The 19,399-nt window shown below is 50.2% G+C and overlaps 1 protein-coding gene across 1 annotated transcript in view; it reads left to right on the top strand.

Moving 5' to 3' along the window:
• Positions 1-18,764, top strand: part of LOC309685239 (E3 ubiquitin-protein ligase TRIM36-like) — a gene marked incomplete at both ends in the record, with an annotated part of 31,635 nt that extends 12,871 nt beyond the window's left edge. The window contains 6 exons of the mRNA XM_082501044.1: positions 14,061-14,207; positions 15,288-15,383; positions 16,316-16,569; positions 17,221-17,345; positions 17,887-18,180; positions 18,466-18,764. Coding sequence (XP_082357170.1) covers positions 14,061-14,207; positions 15,288-15,383; positions 16,316-16,569; positions 17,221-17,345; positions 17,887-18,180; positions 18,466-18,764 — 1,215 coding nt within the window. The remainder of the gene's footprint in view (positions 1-14,060; positions 14,208-15,287; positions 15,384-16,315; positions 16,570-17,220; positions 17,346-17,886; positions 18,181-18,465) is intronic.
• Positions 18,765-19,399: the final 635 nt, after the last annotated feature.

A 19,399-nucleotide genomic window follows, 5' to 3' on the forward strand; every position in this document is an offset into this window, starting at 1 on the left:
TTCCAGTGTGGGAAAAGCCGCAAAAGTGTGTATTTCTGCCCAGCTGCGGAGAAATGGGTAATACTGAGCCCTACAATAGCTTGGTTGTTTTTTTTCCCCCCTGTGTGATGACTGGTGTGGAGGGAGTTTGTACCAAAGAGTCAACTTCTGATTGTGGGCAGCCCCTGTTTTAGGAACTGTTGCACAGATTGCTTATCGATGCAACTGCTGCTGCGACTCCCGCACTCCCTGCTGAGTGATAATCCAAAACTGCAGAGCGAGCTGGGTGCCCGTGGAAGGGGAACTGCACTCTCAAGTGGAAATACTTGGGGTCTCTTTGCCTGTGGGAGGGAAAGGGACGTCAAGAGTCAACCTACACGAACTTCTCGCCTCCAGAGGTCTTGCTCTGGAGGTGACGGTTAATTGAGGGGAGTCGTGGAAGCGTGCTTTACTGAGCAACATGCTGCTGCTGGCCCAAGACTAAATGTCTCCAAAGTTTGGGGTTGGTTTAAGTGCTTTTTGGTTATTAGCTGGATGTCACTCTTACAAGCACCTCTTGCCCTGTCTGGAGGGGTTTGCTGCTGCCTCCTGCATTGGGCTGAGGGGACCGGCAGCCCTCAGGACAGGGACTTTCTCAGGCGTGGAGGTTAAACCTGGTGCGTGCTGCTTAAAAACTGCTCTAGGTGTTAGTGCAGTGGTCACGGTGAGAAATGTGGTGGCTTAGGGGAGCCTGAGATTCGCATTCCTCTTGCCAGGGGATTTTGGGGAGCCTGGGTGGTACAATCCCCTTCCTGCTCCCAGATTCCTGTCGCTGACCCATCAGCGGGGTGTTAGCAGAGCTGATGCCCGCAGCGGCTGAGGGTCGGCATGATCCCGGCATCGCCGGAGCTCTGGAGCCGAGGAATGGGAGCGTGGCCCGTTTCCATCATGGCTTGTGAGGGAAATAGTGCGGTTTGATATAGCCGGGGTGCGTAAACAGGGATTCCTCTTTGCACGTGTGCTTACAGGGTGCACGCAGGTGTGTTACTTGGAGTGTTTCTTAATGCCTGCGAAGCTTTCCGAGATTGGTTAATGAGCGTTGCTTTGCTGTGCAAGTGCAAAGTGTTATTTTCATGGAGAAACCAGCTCGGATGTTCCATTTAGGCATTCTGCCTTTAAAAAAAGAAAAATATTTTAAAGCTTTCCTTGCAGGCAGAATAACATCTGCTTTTGAGGATTGTTTCTTTCCCTGCAGGGTGGAAAAATCTACAGCCTCGCTAAGGCTGCAGAGGAAGAAAACTTGTCAGTTTCCTAGAGCAAACTGCAGTTTGGAGAGGGGGGGTGGTTTGCCAGAGCGCCTTTTAGCACCTCGTTGGGCACATTTCTTTTCCCTCGGGGCTGAGGTTTAACATCGCCTTTTCATTTGGCTGGGTTTTGGTTGTATGAATTAATGGGTGTTTCAATGGGAACCACAAGACCTAATTTCTCAGTCGCCATCCCAAAAATTGTGCATTCTAAAAAATCAGAATGCGGATGCAAGAACAGAATTTGGACCAGATTCTCCGGCGCCAGGACAGTGCACCGATGCTCCAGGGTGCTTTCCCCGGCAGCGAAGGCCTGGTCTGGCAGGAAGGCGGTGGTGGGGATGGCGAGGTACTGCTGGCTCAGCCGCCCCACGGCCGGGAAGCGATGCTCGTTCTTCTTCCACCAGCGCAGCAGCTGGTGCTGCGCTTGCAGAGGGGCTCCAGGATGTAGTTTTCCAGTTGCTGGTGGATCTCGGGTATGCTCTCCATCGGGTCCTACCCCAAAAGGATGTCATAGGTGCTCTGAGATGGGGCGCTGGTGCATGGGTCCTTGCGAGCAGGCAGCTGGCTGCCGGCATCTGCGCCTGTGGCTTTGGAATCCGAGTTTGGCACCCCAGACTGGGTGGCAGATGGGGACTGGTGGTTGCAAACCCACAACAGCATGGTTCTCACTGGCTGGTGCAGCTCGCTTCTCAGGCTGGGGCTGATAAACTGCATCTCCTTGAAGCGCAGGTCCAAAACAGAGGTGATAACTGCTGGGCTTTCGAGCACTTTCTCGAATGCAGTTCCCTTCAGTTTGGAAGACGGCAGAACACGGAGAATGGCATTACATGCGATCTACTCCTTGGTGTGTTGATTGGACAGGGAATCAGTCAAAAGAGAAAATAAGAAAAATTAATTTGCCTTCTACTTGGATGGCAGAAATCTACGAGAGGCAATAGAAGTCGGATGGTTGAACAAAATCTTGCATGGCTTTGAGTTTGCCCTGAGCTGACGGCTGCAAAGCCTATTGCGAAACCTATTCATTTTTGTGATCGTAGTGATTTTTGTTGGTGTTTTGTTTGGATGTCTTAAGAGTATCGTTATCAAGCAATTATCTCCCCCCAGCCCTGCCATGCCCGCCAGCAGCAATGGGCCGATGGGGTCCTCAGCTGTCAGGTGGGAGGCAGCGGCACCGGGGCAGGGAGGGGGATGCCCGGTACCCCCGGGCGGGCCGTGCCGCCGGTGTGGCTGGAGGATGCTCCATGGCTGCTCACTGCGGCATTTCCCATGGCAGGGAGGAAACGCAGGGGGAGCAGGGGGTGGGGGCAAATGGGGGAGGCAAAGCATCTGCACGGGGGGGAGGGGGGGGGCTGTGAGGGCCATGGAAAGGGGAGTGAAGGGCATCTGCAAGGTTGGAGGGGGTAAGGAGGGTGGTAGGTGTCTAAAATGGGGTGCTGGGGGTGTGCAAGGAGGGGGGGCAGCAGGCCGCTGAAGGGGGGTGTAAGGCATCTGCAAGGTGGAGGGGTGGGGGCTCAAAGGGGGAGGTGAGGGGTACCCAAGGTGGGTGTGGGAGGGAGGCACCTGGGCGATGCCTGTTGGGGGTCTCCCCACCAGACCCCCCCTCCTTGTCCCCTCCTCCGCATCTCGATGTGACCCCCTGGTGATGCTGTGGCCCTTCAGAGCAGGGGGACAAAGGCCACTGTCCCCACAGAGCCCCATGCCACCCGGTCACCTCAGCTATTGTCCCACCGGGCGCTTGTGCGGATGCGCCTGGTGTTGGGGTGCAGGCAGGAGGTGGCTGGGTGGTCCCCCCATCTTTCTGCATTTCCTTAGCCTGGGGGAGGGCCTGTCCGCCCCCCCGCTGCACCCATGGGACCCGGCTGCAGGAGCTGCTCTCGGGGGCAAACGAGAGGTGGGGAATTAATTAATCTGCCCTGAAATTACAGCTCACAGGAAAGACTGAGAGGAATTTGCGTCTCCACCAGCAAGGGATGACGGTCACGTCCTGGTGATGCTCAGCTGTGACCTGCGTGTGTCCCCCCCTCACAGCCCCACTTTGGGGCTCTGGAGATGTGTCCTCTCCTGGGTCCAGTCCCCGTCACAGCCCAAATCCTGGCTCAGGAGCCAGAGGGGTCCCCGCAGGGGACGGTGCTGACCCCCACGATAGCAAAGGAGGGAGCCACAGGACCGGTGGCTTCGTCTGGGTAGGATGGAGATGGAGAGGGGCAAGGAGGGGGGTCTCCTGCTCCGCCACCAGAGCAGCTCCCCCAGTTTGGCCCCTCATCCCCTTATAACACTGGGATCAGTGTTATTAATTACACTTTGCTCGAGATTAATTACATTAATCCTCCCTCCTGCTGCTGGTGGCCAGTCCAGCTTGCGTGTGACGGGACGAGGGGGCCGAGGTGGGAAGTTTGCCTGCTCGTGCGATGCTTTTGGCCTCCCCCGGCACCGGGAGGACTCAAAGCCGGACCTGAACCTCTGCTTTGTACTTTTCCTCATCCTCAATTACACCAACGCTTCCCCAGGGAAAGATTTTTCTTTCTAACTGGAGGAGTTGCACTGAGACAGGTAAACTGAGGCAGGACAGTCAAAAATCCCTCTCTCTCCTGCTAGGACAAAAAAACCGCTGCAGCAAAATAATAATTTGGAGAAGTTTTCTTGAGATGGAACAACACTCTCTGCTCTGAAACTCAAAAGTGAGCTCGCCATCCCCTTTCCCAGCCCAGTTTCGATGCTTTGATGTTTTCCAGGCACCTGGCAGCGGCGGCGAAGGACAAAGTACTCGGGGGCCAGAAAAAGCTCATTCCCAGATGGGAACGTTTGTTCCTTTTGCTCGTTAAATTGGTTGGCGAGTGGGAGGTGTGAGCTTCCCCGAGCGTCGCTGCTGCGCGGCGGCAGGTGATGCCATTCGGTCGAAGCAGGAATTTGGGGGATAAAAAGCAGATTTGCGGTATTTTGCTCTTCTCTAAAGAGAAGGGTTTCCTGGAGGCCCTTTGAAAGCTGCAGTTGCGACTCGAGTGTGAGACGTGGTTGGTTTTTTATTTCTTTGAGCGCGGTGATCCCAGTGATGCTTCCCCAGCCCCGGGGGCAAGGGGAGAAGAGAACTCCTGTAGTTCTCCTTCAGCTTTTAAGGCACAGATGCTCTTTGTGCAGCGCTGGCAGTGGTATTTCAGCCAAGGAGGGCATTAGCTGTCAGCCCTTGGCTTTTTTTTTTTGAGGAGAAAAATGCAGTTTTGTGTGGAAAGCGGGCTTGCAGCAAGAGAAGCCTGAGCCTGGTTGGGCTGAAGACGAAGCTTCACCCTTGTAGGTTCTGAGGGCCTTTGGAGGTTGGTGGTGGCCATGTCCTGTGGCCAAGTGCCATCTAGTGAGTCCTGCAGGTATCACGTTTGGAGAATGAAACTGGCTGTGCTCAAAAGTGTGGGGTTGGGTCTCCGCACCCCACCCCCAGTTTGGAAATCCCTATTTTAATTTTTCGAAAGGAACCACAAGAATGAAGCAGGACGTTTGGTTTTGGTTTGAAACACTCAATTGTCTCCCCTTTTAGTAAATCCTTCCAGACTCACGGTGTATACAATACAGGTGACATTACAGGTGGTTTTATTTGGGTAGGGGAAAAAAAACCTCCTCCAAGTCCGTGTTTTTAGGGCTGTGCCTGAAGGAGGAGACACGCAGAGGTGTGATGCTCGTTGGCTCGCGTGGCCGCGGGGATGGGTGATGACTGGGAGGACGTAAGGGAGCTCTCCTCACCTGGCCCCAACTTGTACCTTCTTCTTCTCGCTAAACAGAGACACGCCGAGGAGGCGGTGATGGACCAGGGAAGAACGAGCACCGTTGCCAATATTCACTATGAGAAGGAGGAGCTGGAAGGTGAGTCGGGAGAGGTGGCACCAGCCCCACGCGTTTTCCCGTTGCGCAAAGTCCCTGCCGCGTCCTGTGCTCAGTGTACGCATCACATGCAGCGAAACGTGGCATGCTTCTAAATAAACAAGCACAGTTATTTTCACATTTTTTTTAATGTTGTGGCTTTTCGACAGAGGGGAAAAAGCCCCCGCGGCATCTGTGGTGTGAGTGTTGGCCACAGAGCTGGGCAGTTCCCAGCTTGTTTTCTCAGAGGCTGCTCTTGGCTTGGAGAGGTCAGGAGAATAATTTGATGGCTGCAGACACAGGGCTGTGATTTTCTTTTTTTTTGTTCCAGACTTCATTATCACGGGACTAATTGGATCTCCTCTTGTCGCCTTGTGCCGACAAAGATTTTAAAAATAATTACCTTCTGTGGCTGCTTAATGAGCAGGTCTGAGTGTTGTCCAGCCGAAGCTGGAATTTGAGACGAGGGTTGATACTTTCAGGGCACTTTTAGGTGACCCGGAGCCATCGCTTGTTGTTGCTCTGTTGTTGCAAAGTTAGAGTAAAACAGGCTTGGAAAAAGGGACGGGTCTCTGACATTCAGGAATGCAGTGAAACTAAAATGAAGAGAAGTTGGTGTTTCCTCCTGGGATGGCTGTGCTGGTTTAATCATGGCAGCGGCGTCAACCGTCTCCGCAATATCGAGAGTGATGAGAACGCTGCTTTTTTTGCAGGCCACCACACCCTGTCCGTGGGCATGCGGATGCCGCTGGTGAGGCAAAGCCACCGGCACCACCGACCCCACCGCCAGAAGCATCGGAAGAAGGAACGGGAGGACTGTGCCCCGATGGAGCAGGGCTACCACTGTAAGTCCCGCCGCAGCATTCATGAGCCTCCTCGGGGCTGCGTGGGTGCCGGGGTCCTCTGCAAGCAGGTCCGTGTGGCTGATTTGTGGGGTTTGCTGTTCTTCTGAGGGAAAGTGGCATTATTTGGGAGGCAGTTGAAGGCATAATGGATTGAGGCTGGTCTTCCTTAGAGGGATCCTGCCTTTAAAAATGGAAACGTGGGGAAGGAAAGTGGCCCATCCTTATGCAGAGGTGGAACAGATGGTTCTCCTTCTCCATGGCTCTGTGCAAGCCTGGCCAGACCCGGGGGAGAGGGGCCAGCCCAATATTTAGGGCTGAACTGGTGCCAATCGATGGCCACGTAGGGCTTGCTCCAGCGCTCGCTGCCGTCTTCCACGTCCTCCTCAAACTTCAGCCACCTGCGGACATCGGGCACGATCGGCCCCGTTGCAAGAAAACAGCCTCAGCTCTGCAACCCCTTTGGTGCAGCTACGAGGCGGCAAGAGGAGAAGGCTCCGCGCATCGGCACCTGCAGCTGCAAAAGCTTTGCGTCCCAGAGAGCGGAAGGCAGAGCCCGCGGCCGCCACCGCAGCTGGCAGCAGGGATTTACCTTGCCGTTTCCTTCCACTCGGCATCTTCACCCTCCTTCAGGAAGATCTCATCCAGCTTGGTGAACAAGTGGTGGGGAATGTGCTGCTCATCCTCCTCGATGCCGAGGATGAACTACACCCGCTGGGATGGGGTGTCTGGGGGCAGAAGATAAATCCCGTTACCACACCTGCATTCGGCCTGTCACGCTCACATGCAAAGCGGCCATTGATTGGCACCAGTTCAGCCCTAAATACTGGGCTAGCCCCTCTCCCCCGGGTCTGGCCAGGCTTGCACAGAGCCATGGAGAAGGAGAAACGCCAGATCGGGCAAAAAATGTCATTATCTAGGATGGGAAATAATTATCTGAGTGGAGTGATGAATAAGCACTTTGATGATGGCTTTTAGCAAAAGAGAATTCTTCCTTTTGCTGCAAAGGCTGAACTGCAGGTCCATGGCTACTATCATGACGGATGAGGTGTGACAAGATCAGAGATATCTCCAGGTCATTTTTGGGGCTTTCTTCACCTCTCCCTGTCTCTGTAGTAGTGAGGAAGAGGGTTTGTTGTCCCTCTTAGCTGCCTGCAGGAGGCTAAAATCCCACCTGGGCTGCAGCCTGCGCCTCATCCTTCTCCCCAGGGTCCCCAGCATGCTGCCCCCAGTGGTGGCATTGCCAGGGCCAGTGAAACTTCTCCTCTTGAAGCAGAAGGCTGTGGGGTGCCATGGGGGACGGGAGCCTGGTGGAGATGGTTACAAATACTGTGATGCACAGATTTTTCCTTTGGGGGGAATATTTCCTGCCATTTCCAACAGGCGATTTGCGGAAAATGACCTTGCATTTAGCCAAGAGCTTATTGCACTGGTTAGGACATCCGAGATGGGTCATCCTCTCACCTGGTTGTCTCCTACGGCAGGTCTTCCACGATGTTGCCTATAAAGCCAAGAACCGGGCTGACCTGGTGGCTGGCATCGATGAGTTTCTGGATCAGGTCATGGTTTTGCCGCCAGGAGAGTGGGATCCCTCCATCCGAATTGAGCCCCCGAGAAACGTCCCTTCGCAGGTGGGTGATGCGGCAGAAGGAGGCACGATGGGGACGGGCAGGAGGGCAGCACGGCTGGGGGTGCTGCTCAGGGGCCCAAATTTACAGGTCACATACCCAGCCCAAAAAGCAAAACAAGCCAGTGGCTTAAAAGACATATCTTTATCTTATTTCCATTTTACCAGGAAAAAAGGAAGGTGCCAGAAGCTCTCGATGACAGTGCTTCTCACAGCAAGCCGGAGAAACACAGCGGTCCTGAACTGGAGCGGACAGGAAGGTGTGAACTGAAATAGTTTGGTGGGGTGTTTTTCTGTTTGCCCCTAAAATCTGAGTGCGCACCTCCCTTCTAGCAGAGTTTTGGGGTGAAGTGGGTCAGTGAAGGGGCTCCAGGTTACCAGCTTGGTCCCTTGGGCTGGGTGGGTGGGAGATTTGGGCAGCTGGGCTCAGCCGCAGCGTGGTTGCACACAGGTTTTCTTGCTTTGGGGTGGAAGCAGATGTGTAAGTACCTCCAGGTAGAGCTGTGCTGCTTCTCAAAGTGAGGGACTGTTGCAATAAGAGGGGACGGGCTCTCAGGTTTGGTCTCTTTTTCTTTTTGTTGGAGGATGGACAGTGGGGTGGATTGAGAACTGGCTGACAGATAGAGCTCAGAGGGTTGTGGTTAGTGGTGCAGTCTAGTTGGAGGTCAGTAACAAGTGGTGTCCCTCAGGGGTCAGTACTGGGTCCAGTCCTGTTCAATATATTCATCGATGATCTGGATGAAGGGATAGAGTGTACCATCGGCAAGTTTGCTGATGACACTAAACTGGGAGGAGTGGCTGACAGGCCAGAAGGCTGTGCTGCTTTACAGCGTGACCTGGACAGGCTGGAGAGTTGGGCAGGGAGGAACCTAATGAAATTCAACAAGGGTGAATGTAGGGTACTGTATCTGGGGAGGAATAACCCCACGCATCAGTACAGGTTGGGGGCTGACTCTCTCCTGGAGAGCAGCTCTGTGGAAAGGGACCTGGGAGTCCTGGTGGACAACAGGATGACCATGAGCCAGCAATGTGCCCTGGCGGCCAAGAGGGCCAATGGCATCCTGGGGGGCATCAAAAAGAGTGTGGCCAGCAGGTGGAGGGAGGTCATCCTCCCCCTCTACTCTGCCCTGGTGAGGCCGCATCTGGAGTACTGCGTCCAGTTCTGGGCTCCCCAGTTCAAGAAAGACAGGGATCTGCTGGAGAGGGTCCAGCAAAGGGCTACGAAGATGATTAGGGGATTAGAACATCTTTCATATGAGGAAAGGCTGAGGAACTTGGGTCTCTTTAGTGTAGAGAAAAGAAGACTGAGGGGGGATCTTATTAATGCTTTCAAATACTTAAAGGGAGGATGCCAGAGGGATGGGAGGAGTCTTTTTTCAGTGGTGCCCATTGATAGGACGAGGGGTAATGGGCACAAGCTTGAACATAGGAAGTTCCATCTTAACATGAGGAGGAACTTCTTCACTTTGAGGGTAGTGGAGCACTGGAACAGGCTGCCCAGAGAGGTTGTGGAGTCTCCCACTCTGGAGATGTTCAAAACCCGCCTGGACACTGTCCTGTGCAACCTGTTGTAGGTGACCCTGCTCTGGCAGGGGGGTTGGACTAGATGATCTCCAGAGGTCCCTTCCAACCCTGACTATTCTGTGATTCTGTGTTTTTTTTGTATGCCTCAGTTTCTACTGGGGCTAAAATGGGAGAAGGAGACTTCTTTTTAGCAACGGAAGTTACTCTGTGCTTGCGATTGTCCTTCCTCAGCCAAGAAAACTTAACGTGGTCTTCCACGAAAATGGTTTAATTTTTTTTCCTTCCTCCAGGCTCTTTGGAGGTTTGATCCGGGATGTGAAGCGAAAAGCCCCCTGGTTCTGGAGTGACTTTCGGGATGGTCTGAGCCTGCAGTGTCTGGCGTCCTTCCTCTTCCTCTACTGTGCCTGCATGTCCCCCGTCATCAATCACCTTTGGGGGACTGCTGGGGGAGGCGACCAACAGCCACATAGTGAGCACCTCTCTCTGTTGGGTGGCACGAGGGAGGACAACACTCATGCAAAAGTCCTTGCTGGAGTGAATTTGCACTTGTGGTTTTCCCTCTAATGATTTAATTACTCGCTGCTGCCTCTCTTCCCTGGACAGAGTGCCATGGAGTCGCTGCTGGGCGCATCCATGACCGGCGTGGTGTATTTCCTCTTTGCTGGCCAACCTCTCGCCATCCTCGGCAGCACCGGCCCCGTCCTCGTGTTCGAGAAGATCCTCTACAAATTCTGCAAGTAAGGCTGGCTGCTGCGGCCAGGTGCTGCGAGCGCCTTCAGAAGAAGGCAGGGATGGAGAAAAGATGTTTTTCTTAGTGGTAGTTGGTAGATTTAAGTTGTCTTCTGTGTCACAGACATCACGCGCTGCTGCTTTAGTATGTGACGGTGCAGGAGCCCTCGGTCTCTGAAGGATGGATGGGTGGTTCAGGGTTTTTAGAGTTAAAGTGAAAGAACAGGAGGAGGAGAAACCACAAGGATATGGATGCCCGAGATGGGCTGCACAGGGAAGATGAGACAAATGACTCTGGTTTGGGAATGAGGGAAGATTTGCTTTCCTCTCAGTACAAACTCGGGCACTTTTTTGCATGTTTTTTGCTGGAAGTGGAAATATATTTTACCCACATATCCAAACAGTTTTCTGGTCAAATGTTTTGATGATTTTTGAAAAAGCAGGAGCTTTTCAGGCAAAATGGATATTTTCCATGACAGTCTTTTTGTTGTGGCAACTGTGATGGGAGATTAACCCCTCTTATTGCAATTAAATTTATTATGAAGCCCCAACTTGCTGGCAGCAGGTAACTGGGTGCAAACCCAGCCGGTTTCGCTGTTAGGGCATCGGGGTGATGTGGGAGAACACCACCTTCCACAACAGGGACCTGACCTCAATTAGCCTCCGAGGCATTAACACAAGGTAATTGTTAAAGAATGATAATTAACTAATTGGCCTCTCCTCCTGCGGGCCCACACCCTGCGCCGCAGCCCCGAGGCTGTCTGTCATAGGATGTGGAAACTGCATTTACCATCCGCAGCCTTGACACGCTCCTGAATTGCTGCCGACTTTCCCCAAAGGAAGGCACGGCTCGGAGCCTCTTGCTGCCCTTTCCACCCTGCGTTTTCTTTTGCTTTCCCAGGGACTACGCACTCTTCTACCTCTCTCTACGGGCGTGCATTGGGCTGTGGACCGTCTTCTTCTGCATGGTGCTGGTGACCACTGACGCTAGCTCTTTGGTGTGCTACATCACCCGCTTCACCGAAGAAGCCTTCGCCTCCCTCATCTGCATCATCTTCATCTATGAGGCTCTGGAGAAGCTGAGTCACCTGCGAGAGGCCTACCCTGTGCACACGCACAGCAAGCTGGACTTCCTCACCATCTCCTAGTGGGTTTCTTCCTCCTAAAGTGCCGCTGCCCCTTGGCAGGTGCTCAGGGCTGCACCTCCATCGCCTTCCCCTCACCTCTGTCTTGGCTTCTCTCCTCCCAGCTGTAAGGGTGAGGCACCGACCCATCCCAGCAACGAAACCCTGCAGTTCTGGGAGAGCAACAAGATCAATGTGTCTGGCATCACCTGGGAGAACCTCACGGTGACTGTAAGTGCCCCGAGTCACTGCTTCCTCGTGCCGCGGCCGTGGCGTCCAGGGGCACTGGCCTGGTGCAAAGCTCAGAGCCCTTCAGGTGATGATGGGCTTCCAACTGTGCCAGTGCTGCTCTGAAAAGTCGTTATTTCAGTCTAAGGTGTGGGTTTAACCCCCTTGGGCCTGGGAAGGAGAGTCCACCTCATCCCTGACATGGTGGGCAATAACTGTTATCCTCAGGACAGCGGTTCTGTCTGGGAGCAAGGTTCAGTGGGTGCTTTGGTTATTGGAGAAGTTGGAGGACTTCAGTTCATGCTTGAAGGCCATAATTAGCTTCCTTAATTGGTTCCTAGTAACTCCAGGCCTTGCTTTCTTACTCAGCGCTGTCTGAAGGTACGTGCATAAACTTGCATGTCTGAGCAGCTCCTTGGGCCATTGTTGCTGGAAGCAGAGCTCAGGCACAGGGTGGGACGCTCTTATAGACATCTTCACCCCCCTTGGCTGTGTCCTGTGAGCCCGCCCCCTGTGAGCCCGCCCCTGGGAAGGGACAATTTGTCTCTTCTCCTTTCCTGTCACTGTTGTCTTAGCCCTCCTTCCCCGTTCCCTCTTTCACTCTCCCCAAGAGTTTCCAGTGTTTCCTTCCCCTCTGGTGTCTTCTTCAGCCACGGTTACCTGCTGTTCAAGCGGAGGATGTGCCATAGGTCTGTGGTACGGTGTCCCATCACATCTCCTGTCTCCGCTGTCGTGGAGAGTTTCATGGACCTGCCTGTGGACACGATGGCCCCTACACACCTGAAGTCCTCTTCAGGCTGAGAGATCTGGGGCTGTTCAGTCTGGAGAAAAAATGGCTCAGGGAGACCTTATTAAGGTGTCTCAATGCCTGATGGGAGGGAATGAAGGCAAGGGAGCCAACTGTACCTCAGGAGTTCCCAGTGAGTAGACTCGGAAGGTTGTCAAACCCTGGAACCACTGGAACACTGCAACCGCCCAAAGAGGTTGTTAACTCTCCACCAATGGAGATCTTCCAAACCCTCAGGAGTTCCCAGTGAGCTTTGAATTTTGAGGGTGAACAAACACTGGAACAGGTGTCTCAGAGAGGTGGTGGAGTCTCTAATAACGGAGTTATTCAAAACCCACCGAGAGAAGGTCCTGAGCAACCTGCTGTAGCTGACCCTGCCTCAGCTGGGGCTTGGACTACACGGTCTCCAGAGGTGCCTTCCAACCTCACCCATTCTGTGAGTGTAGAGGACAAAAGTAAGACAGAAAGAAATGAGAACAGATCCCCTTGGCCACAAACACCTTGGTCTCCTGTGGAGAGGACCTGTGATGAAGAGAGGAAACTTATAATGAGGAAGGAGTAGCAGAGATGGAGTGTTATGCACTGACTGTAATCCTCCATTTCCCATCCCTCGTGTGCCTCTCCAGGCGGGAGTGAGAAGAAGAAATGCAAATGCAAATGAAGGAGTAATTTGAGCCTAGGGAAAAAAAAAAAAAGTGGGGTGGGGGAATGGTCTAAAATATTTAGTCATAGTTTCTGACTATCCAAGTCTACTTGACTTGGCAATGAACTGATAATTTGTAAGTGATTTCCCTGTCTTTGTTTTGACCCATGATCATCTTTCCCCTCGTATCATCTTGAGGACGGGGAGCGAGTGAGCAGCTTGGTTGTTGTCTGGCTGCTGGTCAAGGTTAACCCACCTTTCATAAACCCGCTTTCATTCACAACCAGACTGGAGAGCACTTTGTAACGTGTGTGGTGGGGATGGAAGAAGCAGATACTGGGCTGATTGTTCTTGAATTCTGAGAGAACTAGACGAGGTAATCTGCTGACCTCTTCGGTCTCTAGCTTGCAGGCTGTAATTCTTACTTACACGAGGAGATGAATAAAAGTGTGCAGTTTCCGTTAGGTGTGACTGTGCACTGCTGTGGAAAAACTGCTTCCACAGACTAACAGCATGACTGCAGTTTTTGGAGATGTCTGCCTGCACAGCTAATTTTCCTGAACATTTCCTTTGTCTTTGGGCTTTTCACCATAGCCTAAGATAACATTTGGAGCTTGAGAGTTGGTTTTGGAGATGGTCTGCAACCTTAGCTTTGAGTGTCCGTGTTTATGCTACTTTATGTGCCTTTTAGATGGCTTTATCTGTTGCATGATCTTGGAGTTGAGCGGCACTTTTTCCCTCTTTGAGCAGTTATTTCAACACGCTCAGTTTTTGAAAGATGAGTTTTAGTGAACACCAGGTTTTTTACAGTGCTGTTTAAGCTGTTGCTGGAATTAGCGCTCAGCATGAGCAACTTGTAATTGGAGTCAGACAGAAAAATTGAAACACTGGGGCCTTTTGTCTTTAAGATGGCTGTGACTGGTGGTGGTGGCTGCGTTTCATTTGTTGCTCCAAGAGCAATGGCTATGTGGCTGGTCAGAGTCTAGCTTAGACCTCAGTCATTACAGTATTATGTCAACTCTTGCTTTAAGAAACAGTTGATAGCTGTTTCAAGAGATGCCGGTGTGAACAGGGTTAAATTTGACAGGGTGGACATGTTCTGTATTGCATTTACATCTCCGAACTGGAGTGCGGGGAGCTTGAGGTGTGCAGACAGCTTCAGGGATTAGCAAAATGGTTGATTGCAGTATGGAGGCTATGTGATGTGTACACAGACATTGCTACAGGTTCACTCACTGTAAACCTGGTGAAACTGTTTGTTTTCATCTGCTGGCTTTCACTGGCATGGACAAATGTAAAAGGTGGAAGATAAACAGAATATAAAAAATACCCACTGATAAGTCAGACGCTGCTGTGGGATAATTGAGTGTTTTGGCGGTTTGTTGAGCACCTCCGTTTTTGGAAGGACACCTGCATTCTCTCTGCTCTCTTTTTTTTTCTTCCAGATTTTGATGTGTCCAGAACATGAAATGGAGAGGGTAAACATGTACTGTGAAACCTGCAGAAGGCCTGTTTGTCGTCTATGTAAACTGGGTGGATGTCATGCAAACCACAGAGTAACAACCATAAGCACTGCCTACAAAACCCTTAAGGTAAAAGTAAATATTGTTGGACCTGGCCTTAAGAAGGGGGAAGAGCACTGAGCCTCGGGTTTAAGGGCAAACTTCCCCTGGCAGGATGCCAGGACGTGTGTTTGGAGGACACTGAACGAGTCATGAGGCATGCTGCTGTGCAACATCTGTTAATGTATATATTAGTGTGACATAGTGTGCGGCTAAGAAACTAAACTATATTTTCTATGAGGCTTCAAACAGAACCCCTTAAAAGCGCTTCCACCTTATGTTAGCCAACTGTGCATCAGTACTGACCAATGCAGAAGGTTTAAGAAGTTAATGGTTTACAATCTGGCTTTTTTAAGGCAAGTGTCCTTGTGGCTTGGGTTAGCTTATACTTCAGAAGCACTCCTGAAGAATCTGCATCGGCAGTTATCTGCTGGGACGCTGTATGTTTTTGAAGTTGCAGAGCTGTTGATTCCCTAAGCACCATACAACAGGGCAGACTTGCAAACACTGCTTTGTTATTAAAGAATGATTGCTGCTGCCTCCTCTTCTTCCTTTGCTTCCTCTCTTGCTCACAGGAGAGGAAAAAAAAAAAAAAAGCCCATCCCAGCCTGCCTTCTGCTCTTTGGCCTCCTCGCCTGTTTGCAAGGCTTTTCCTGTACAGCTGTTAACTCTTGCAACTAAGGAAGTGCAGAGACACTCCTAAGTTCAAGTTTCCAACCACTCATTTTTCTAGCAAACCTTACTACAGATGAGTTAATAACCTATGAGGCTTTTCTATTAGTTCTGGTAATGTCTTGAAGACTCGTGTTCCTAGCCTAAGAGAGAAGGTGACTGCTGTGGCTGGGGAAGGATGAGCCAGCTGAGGCTGTCACCTCTTCTCCTCAGAGGCTGTGCCACCAGTCCTGCACATGGCAGTGGCCTGATGTCCCGGGCCAGTCATGGCGGGTCACTGAGCAGTTCTCCGCAGGGTTGCTGCTCCTAACTGATGGCAGGCTCTTGTCCTCGTAACTACAGAAACTGAGTGCTGGCTGGGTGGCCCACCTGTGCTTGTTGTCAGTTTGGGTGGGATGCCCTTGTTCTGCCTGCCAGTTTGCTGTTTTATTTTAACAGGAGAAGCTTTCAAAAGATATCGAGTACCTCATCAGTAAGGAGAGCCAGGTGAAAGCTCGCATCACGCAGCTGGATCTGCTGCTGAAAGAAACAGAGGTGAGAGTGGCTTGTGGGTTGTCTGGGGATGGACCTTGCAAGGACACAGCAGGGACTCCAAATGGAACAGTGAAGTGTTCCAGATCCTTTGGTTTTTTTTTTTGTTAGCCAGCAAAACCATTTCTGAACAGTTTGTGTTGGTTCTGAGTCACAGATGGTAAGACCTAATCCTGACAGTGTGGGAAATTTGGGCAACCTACAGAGGGAAGTTAAGTTTTGGGTGCTGCTGTGAATTTAATTGACATAAAGCTTATTTGATACCTTACCCAAAGAGAGGTGGGTTAGACTTACAGCTCTTGCATATGAGTGGTGCTGCACAATTTATGCTGTCTGTTTACCTTGAGGATGTTGCAGTGAAGTCAGAATTAAGGGCAAAATCTCCCTGCAGAAGAGTCAGAGCTGGGAGCTCACATACGAGCTGAAAAACGCAATGGCAAAAATTGGCAGGAGCTCCTGGCCCTGCCTGTATCTTGCTGCAGATGGCCTTTGTGCTTCATAGTTCCTTTAATCCAGGGCACTCATCAGAGGTGGCACTACAGGGCATAGGGGAGAAACTGGGCTGGACTCCCAGTTCAGGGTGACTGGGGAAGGTGGAAGAGCACCTAGGTCTTGGGCATGAAGACTTCAGACGCTGACTTGCTTTTACAGTGCTTTTCCATGAACTATTTAGACAAACGCTGTGCATAACTAAATACATAATCGGAGGAATAATTTCCTGCTCTTTCCTCTCTGTGTTAACGTAGGAGACGCTTACTAGCTTGGGTGCAGTGCTGATTGCATTTTCAGTGTTGAAGAGCATAACAAAGCTCGTTAGTCTTGTCAGTCAAACAGATGACTAGTTTGCTCTGATCTCTTGAACAACCCTAAGTACATTTCTGTACACAGCCACAGTGCTGTGGGATCCGTCTAAAATGTCTTTTGTTCCCTCCTAGTGCAACAGTGAAAGAGCTAAAGAAGAAGCATCTCAGAGTTTTGAGAAATTATCTCATGTCCTGGAAGAGAAGAAATCCGCAGCTCTTAGGGCAATTGAAGCTTCTAAGAATTTAAGGCTGGAAAAATTGCAAACACAAGCAGAAGAATCTCAAGGGCTCCTGGAAAATAATGGCCTTGTAGGACTTGCTCAAGAACTGCTTAAAGAAACCGATCCATCTTGTTTTGTTCAAACAGCAAAACAACTTCATGTCAGGTATCTTATTAATTATCTTCCGTTTGAGGTACAGGTACTGTTCCAGGGATGTCTGGTCAGTCATATTCTTTGGACACCTGCTAGGAAAGTACTGAATGCAAGTACTTTGTGTTGCAGAGCCTCAGAGGCGGTCCCGGTACCATTCAGTAGAAATTCCTATATTACAGTGTGCGTTAAAAAACAGCCCAGAGGAGGGGCTCTGTCCTGCGCCAACGCCTAGCCTTCTTCAGTAGGACTGCAGTGGAAGGGTAACCCATTCAGCTCACTGATACAGTCCTTTGCTCAGAGATTGCATCGGGTATTTGCAAGTTAATCTAACAGGTCTCTTCTGGCTTTAAACTCTTTGATCTGAATAGTTGTGCTCCATTAGCGCTTCACACCTATTTTGTTCTTTGAATGTAATGCCCCAAATTGTTAAAATGCTCTGCCAACCAAAAGATTCCCTGTTAGTTATCTTTACACTGATGTACAAAAGGCCTTTAAATTTTGCATTTTAATTCTGTCTAGAGAGACAAGTTTCTGGGACACGTGAGTAAGTACCTGAAAAGAGAACTTTTTTTAAAGCAAAACCTAGCGGTTTTGCTTTAAGGAATGCACCCATGTGAATTCCTTTTTCCCTCTTCTGCCATCCCTCTGCTTCTGTGCTTTCAGAATCCAAAAAGCTACTGAATCTCTCAAGAGCTTCAAGCCAGCAGCTGAAACTACTTTCGAGGACTTTGTGATGGACATAGCCAAGCAAGAAGAGATCCTTGGTGACTTGTCCTTCCATTCCAATGGTAAATTATGAGAGCATCATGTCTTTCTTGAGTTATAGCTTTAAGGGCTTCTCTGGAAAGAGGCAAAACTTGTGCAGGGCTGCAGTTGCAGAACTCAATCTTGTGACTTGCATTGTCCCTTCTGCCTCTGTGATTCTCAAGGCATTACCTGGCAGCAATGCTAGCTTCAGCTTTGATAAAGAAGCTAAGATGCCATGGCATTCAGAACCAGTTTACATTGGCTTCCAAAATATTGTAGTTAAGTAATACTAGGTCTTCCTAGCAGCTTTTTGTCGTGATTGCATGACAGAAAAGAATAGGTTTTTATATGGTTTTTTAGTTGCCAGCAAAAATAAATAATACAACTTTCAAAGTAAAACCAGAAAGGATTTAAGTGCATGAACAGACCCGTCCTCATCTGCACTCTTTGACTGAGTCAGATTCCCCCCCCCCACTGTCCCCCCAGTGCTGTAGCCACTCAACAAAGGGCTTCTGTGTTTAATTCTAAAACAACATGTATCTACATTTGAGTTTTTTTTCTCCTGAATCTCTGTCATTCCAGGTCTAGAAATACCAGAAATCAATGAAGAGCAGAGCAAAATGTACAACAAAGCTCTGATCAGTTGGGAATGCCCTGGGAAGACAGACTCAGCTGATATCTATGTTCTTGAGTATCATAAGCTTAATAGAGAAGAGGAGAGTACAACGTGGCAGGAGATCGAAGTTTGCAGCAAGAGCAAAGTAATATCTGATCTCGATGACGACAGCAGCTATGCCTTCAGAGTTCGAGGATATAAAGGATCCATCTCTAGCCCTTGGAGCCGAGAAGTTATCTTGCGTATGCCTCCAGCCCCAGGTATTGGGTTTTCTTATGTCCACGAGCTGCTGGTGGTGTTAAGAGCTGTAGGTGGTTTCCAGTAGCTCCCAGACTTCTACTACACTGTTACCGGTTGTATACATGTTTAAAAGCACTGTTAACAAACAGGTTAAGTAGGTAGCATACTGAGACTGTGTTAGCTTGCGTAATGTTCCTGGTAGCCTTTAAAAGCGAGGAATTCTAGTGCCAGCATGACTTAAAATATAGTTTATAAGCACAGAAATACTTAACTAAGAGAAAATTTTTTGGGATGCTGTTTTTCAGTTCTCAGTTTTCTTTTTGATGACAAATGCGGGTACAACAGTGAACATCTGCTGAACCCAGGAAGAACCTCTGTGGAAAGTAGGGCTGGATTTCCTCTACTGCTGGGGTCTGAGCGCATGCAGGTCGGATGCTACACAACCCTGGATTACATCATTGGCGACACTGGGATTGCCAAAGGGAAGCGCTTCTGGGCTTTTCACGTGGAAGCCTATTCCTACCTGGTGAAAGTGGGAGTTGTTTCTAGCAACAAGATACAGAAGTTGTTCCATAATACCCATGATGTGACCAGCCCAAGGTAAACTGCAGACTCTTGCTTAATACATGTTTTGTATAAGGAGATGGCTTTTTAAAAAATAAATTAAGAGCGAGCCTGGTCTCAATTAGTATACAAGATGAACCTAAGCAGTGGGAAGTGGCTTGAAGGATATAGTGTAAGCAGGTTGTCCTGTTCATCCTCTACTATTAGTAGGAAGATGTTCTAATTGTCCAGAGTCCTATTTTCTTTCTTTCTGGGAAAGAAATCGGGTTTCTACAGATATCAAGATATGTCAGTTAAAGCAAGAAGGTTAAAAAAGAGAAAAAAAAGCATCATTTGCAAGATTGAAGCAATGCTTAGTTGTCAATAGTAAGATTCTGCCTTAATTCCCTTAGCATACTAGGTTTGGCAGCCACTCAGAGGTACAATGTTCACTGTGCATATCTGTGTGTCTTTGCTGTAGCTTGCGTCATGGTGGATTCCAAGTCACTGGCTCATCCCAGGCTATAGATTTGCATATGACACTGGAGTGCTACTGAGCACAAGCCAAAGTGCAGTGGATAAACCAGCAAAAAGATTTCCAGCTCTCAATTACAGTTGTAGTAAGGCTGGATGTGTCTAGGAACTGCAGGCTGGGAGGCTATCTCCCAGGGGCTCTTAACTTTTTCATGAATCTAA

This window comes from Vanellus vanellus (genome assembly GCF_965231255.1).
Source record: "Vanellus vanellus genome assembly, contig: HAP1_SCAFFOLD_36, whole genome shotgun sequence".
Lineage (NCBI taxonomy): Eukaryota > Metazoa > Chordata > Aves > Charadriiformes > Charadriidae > Vanellus > Vanellus vanellus.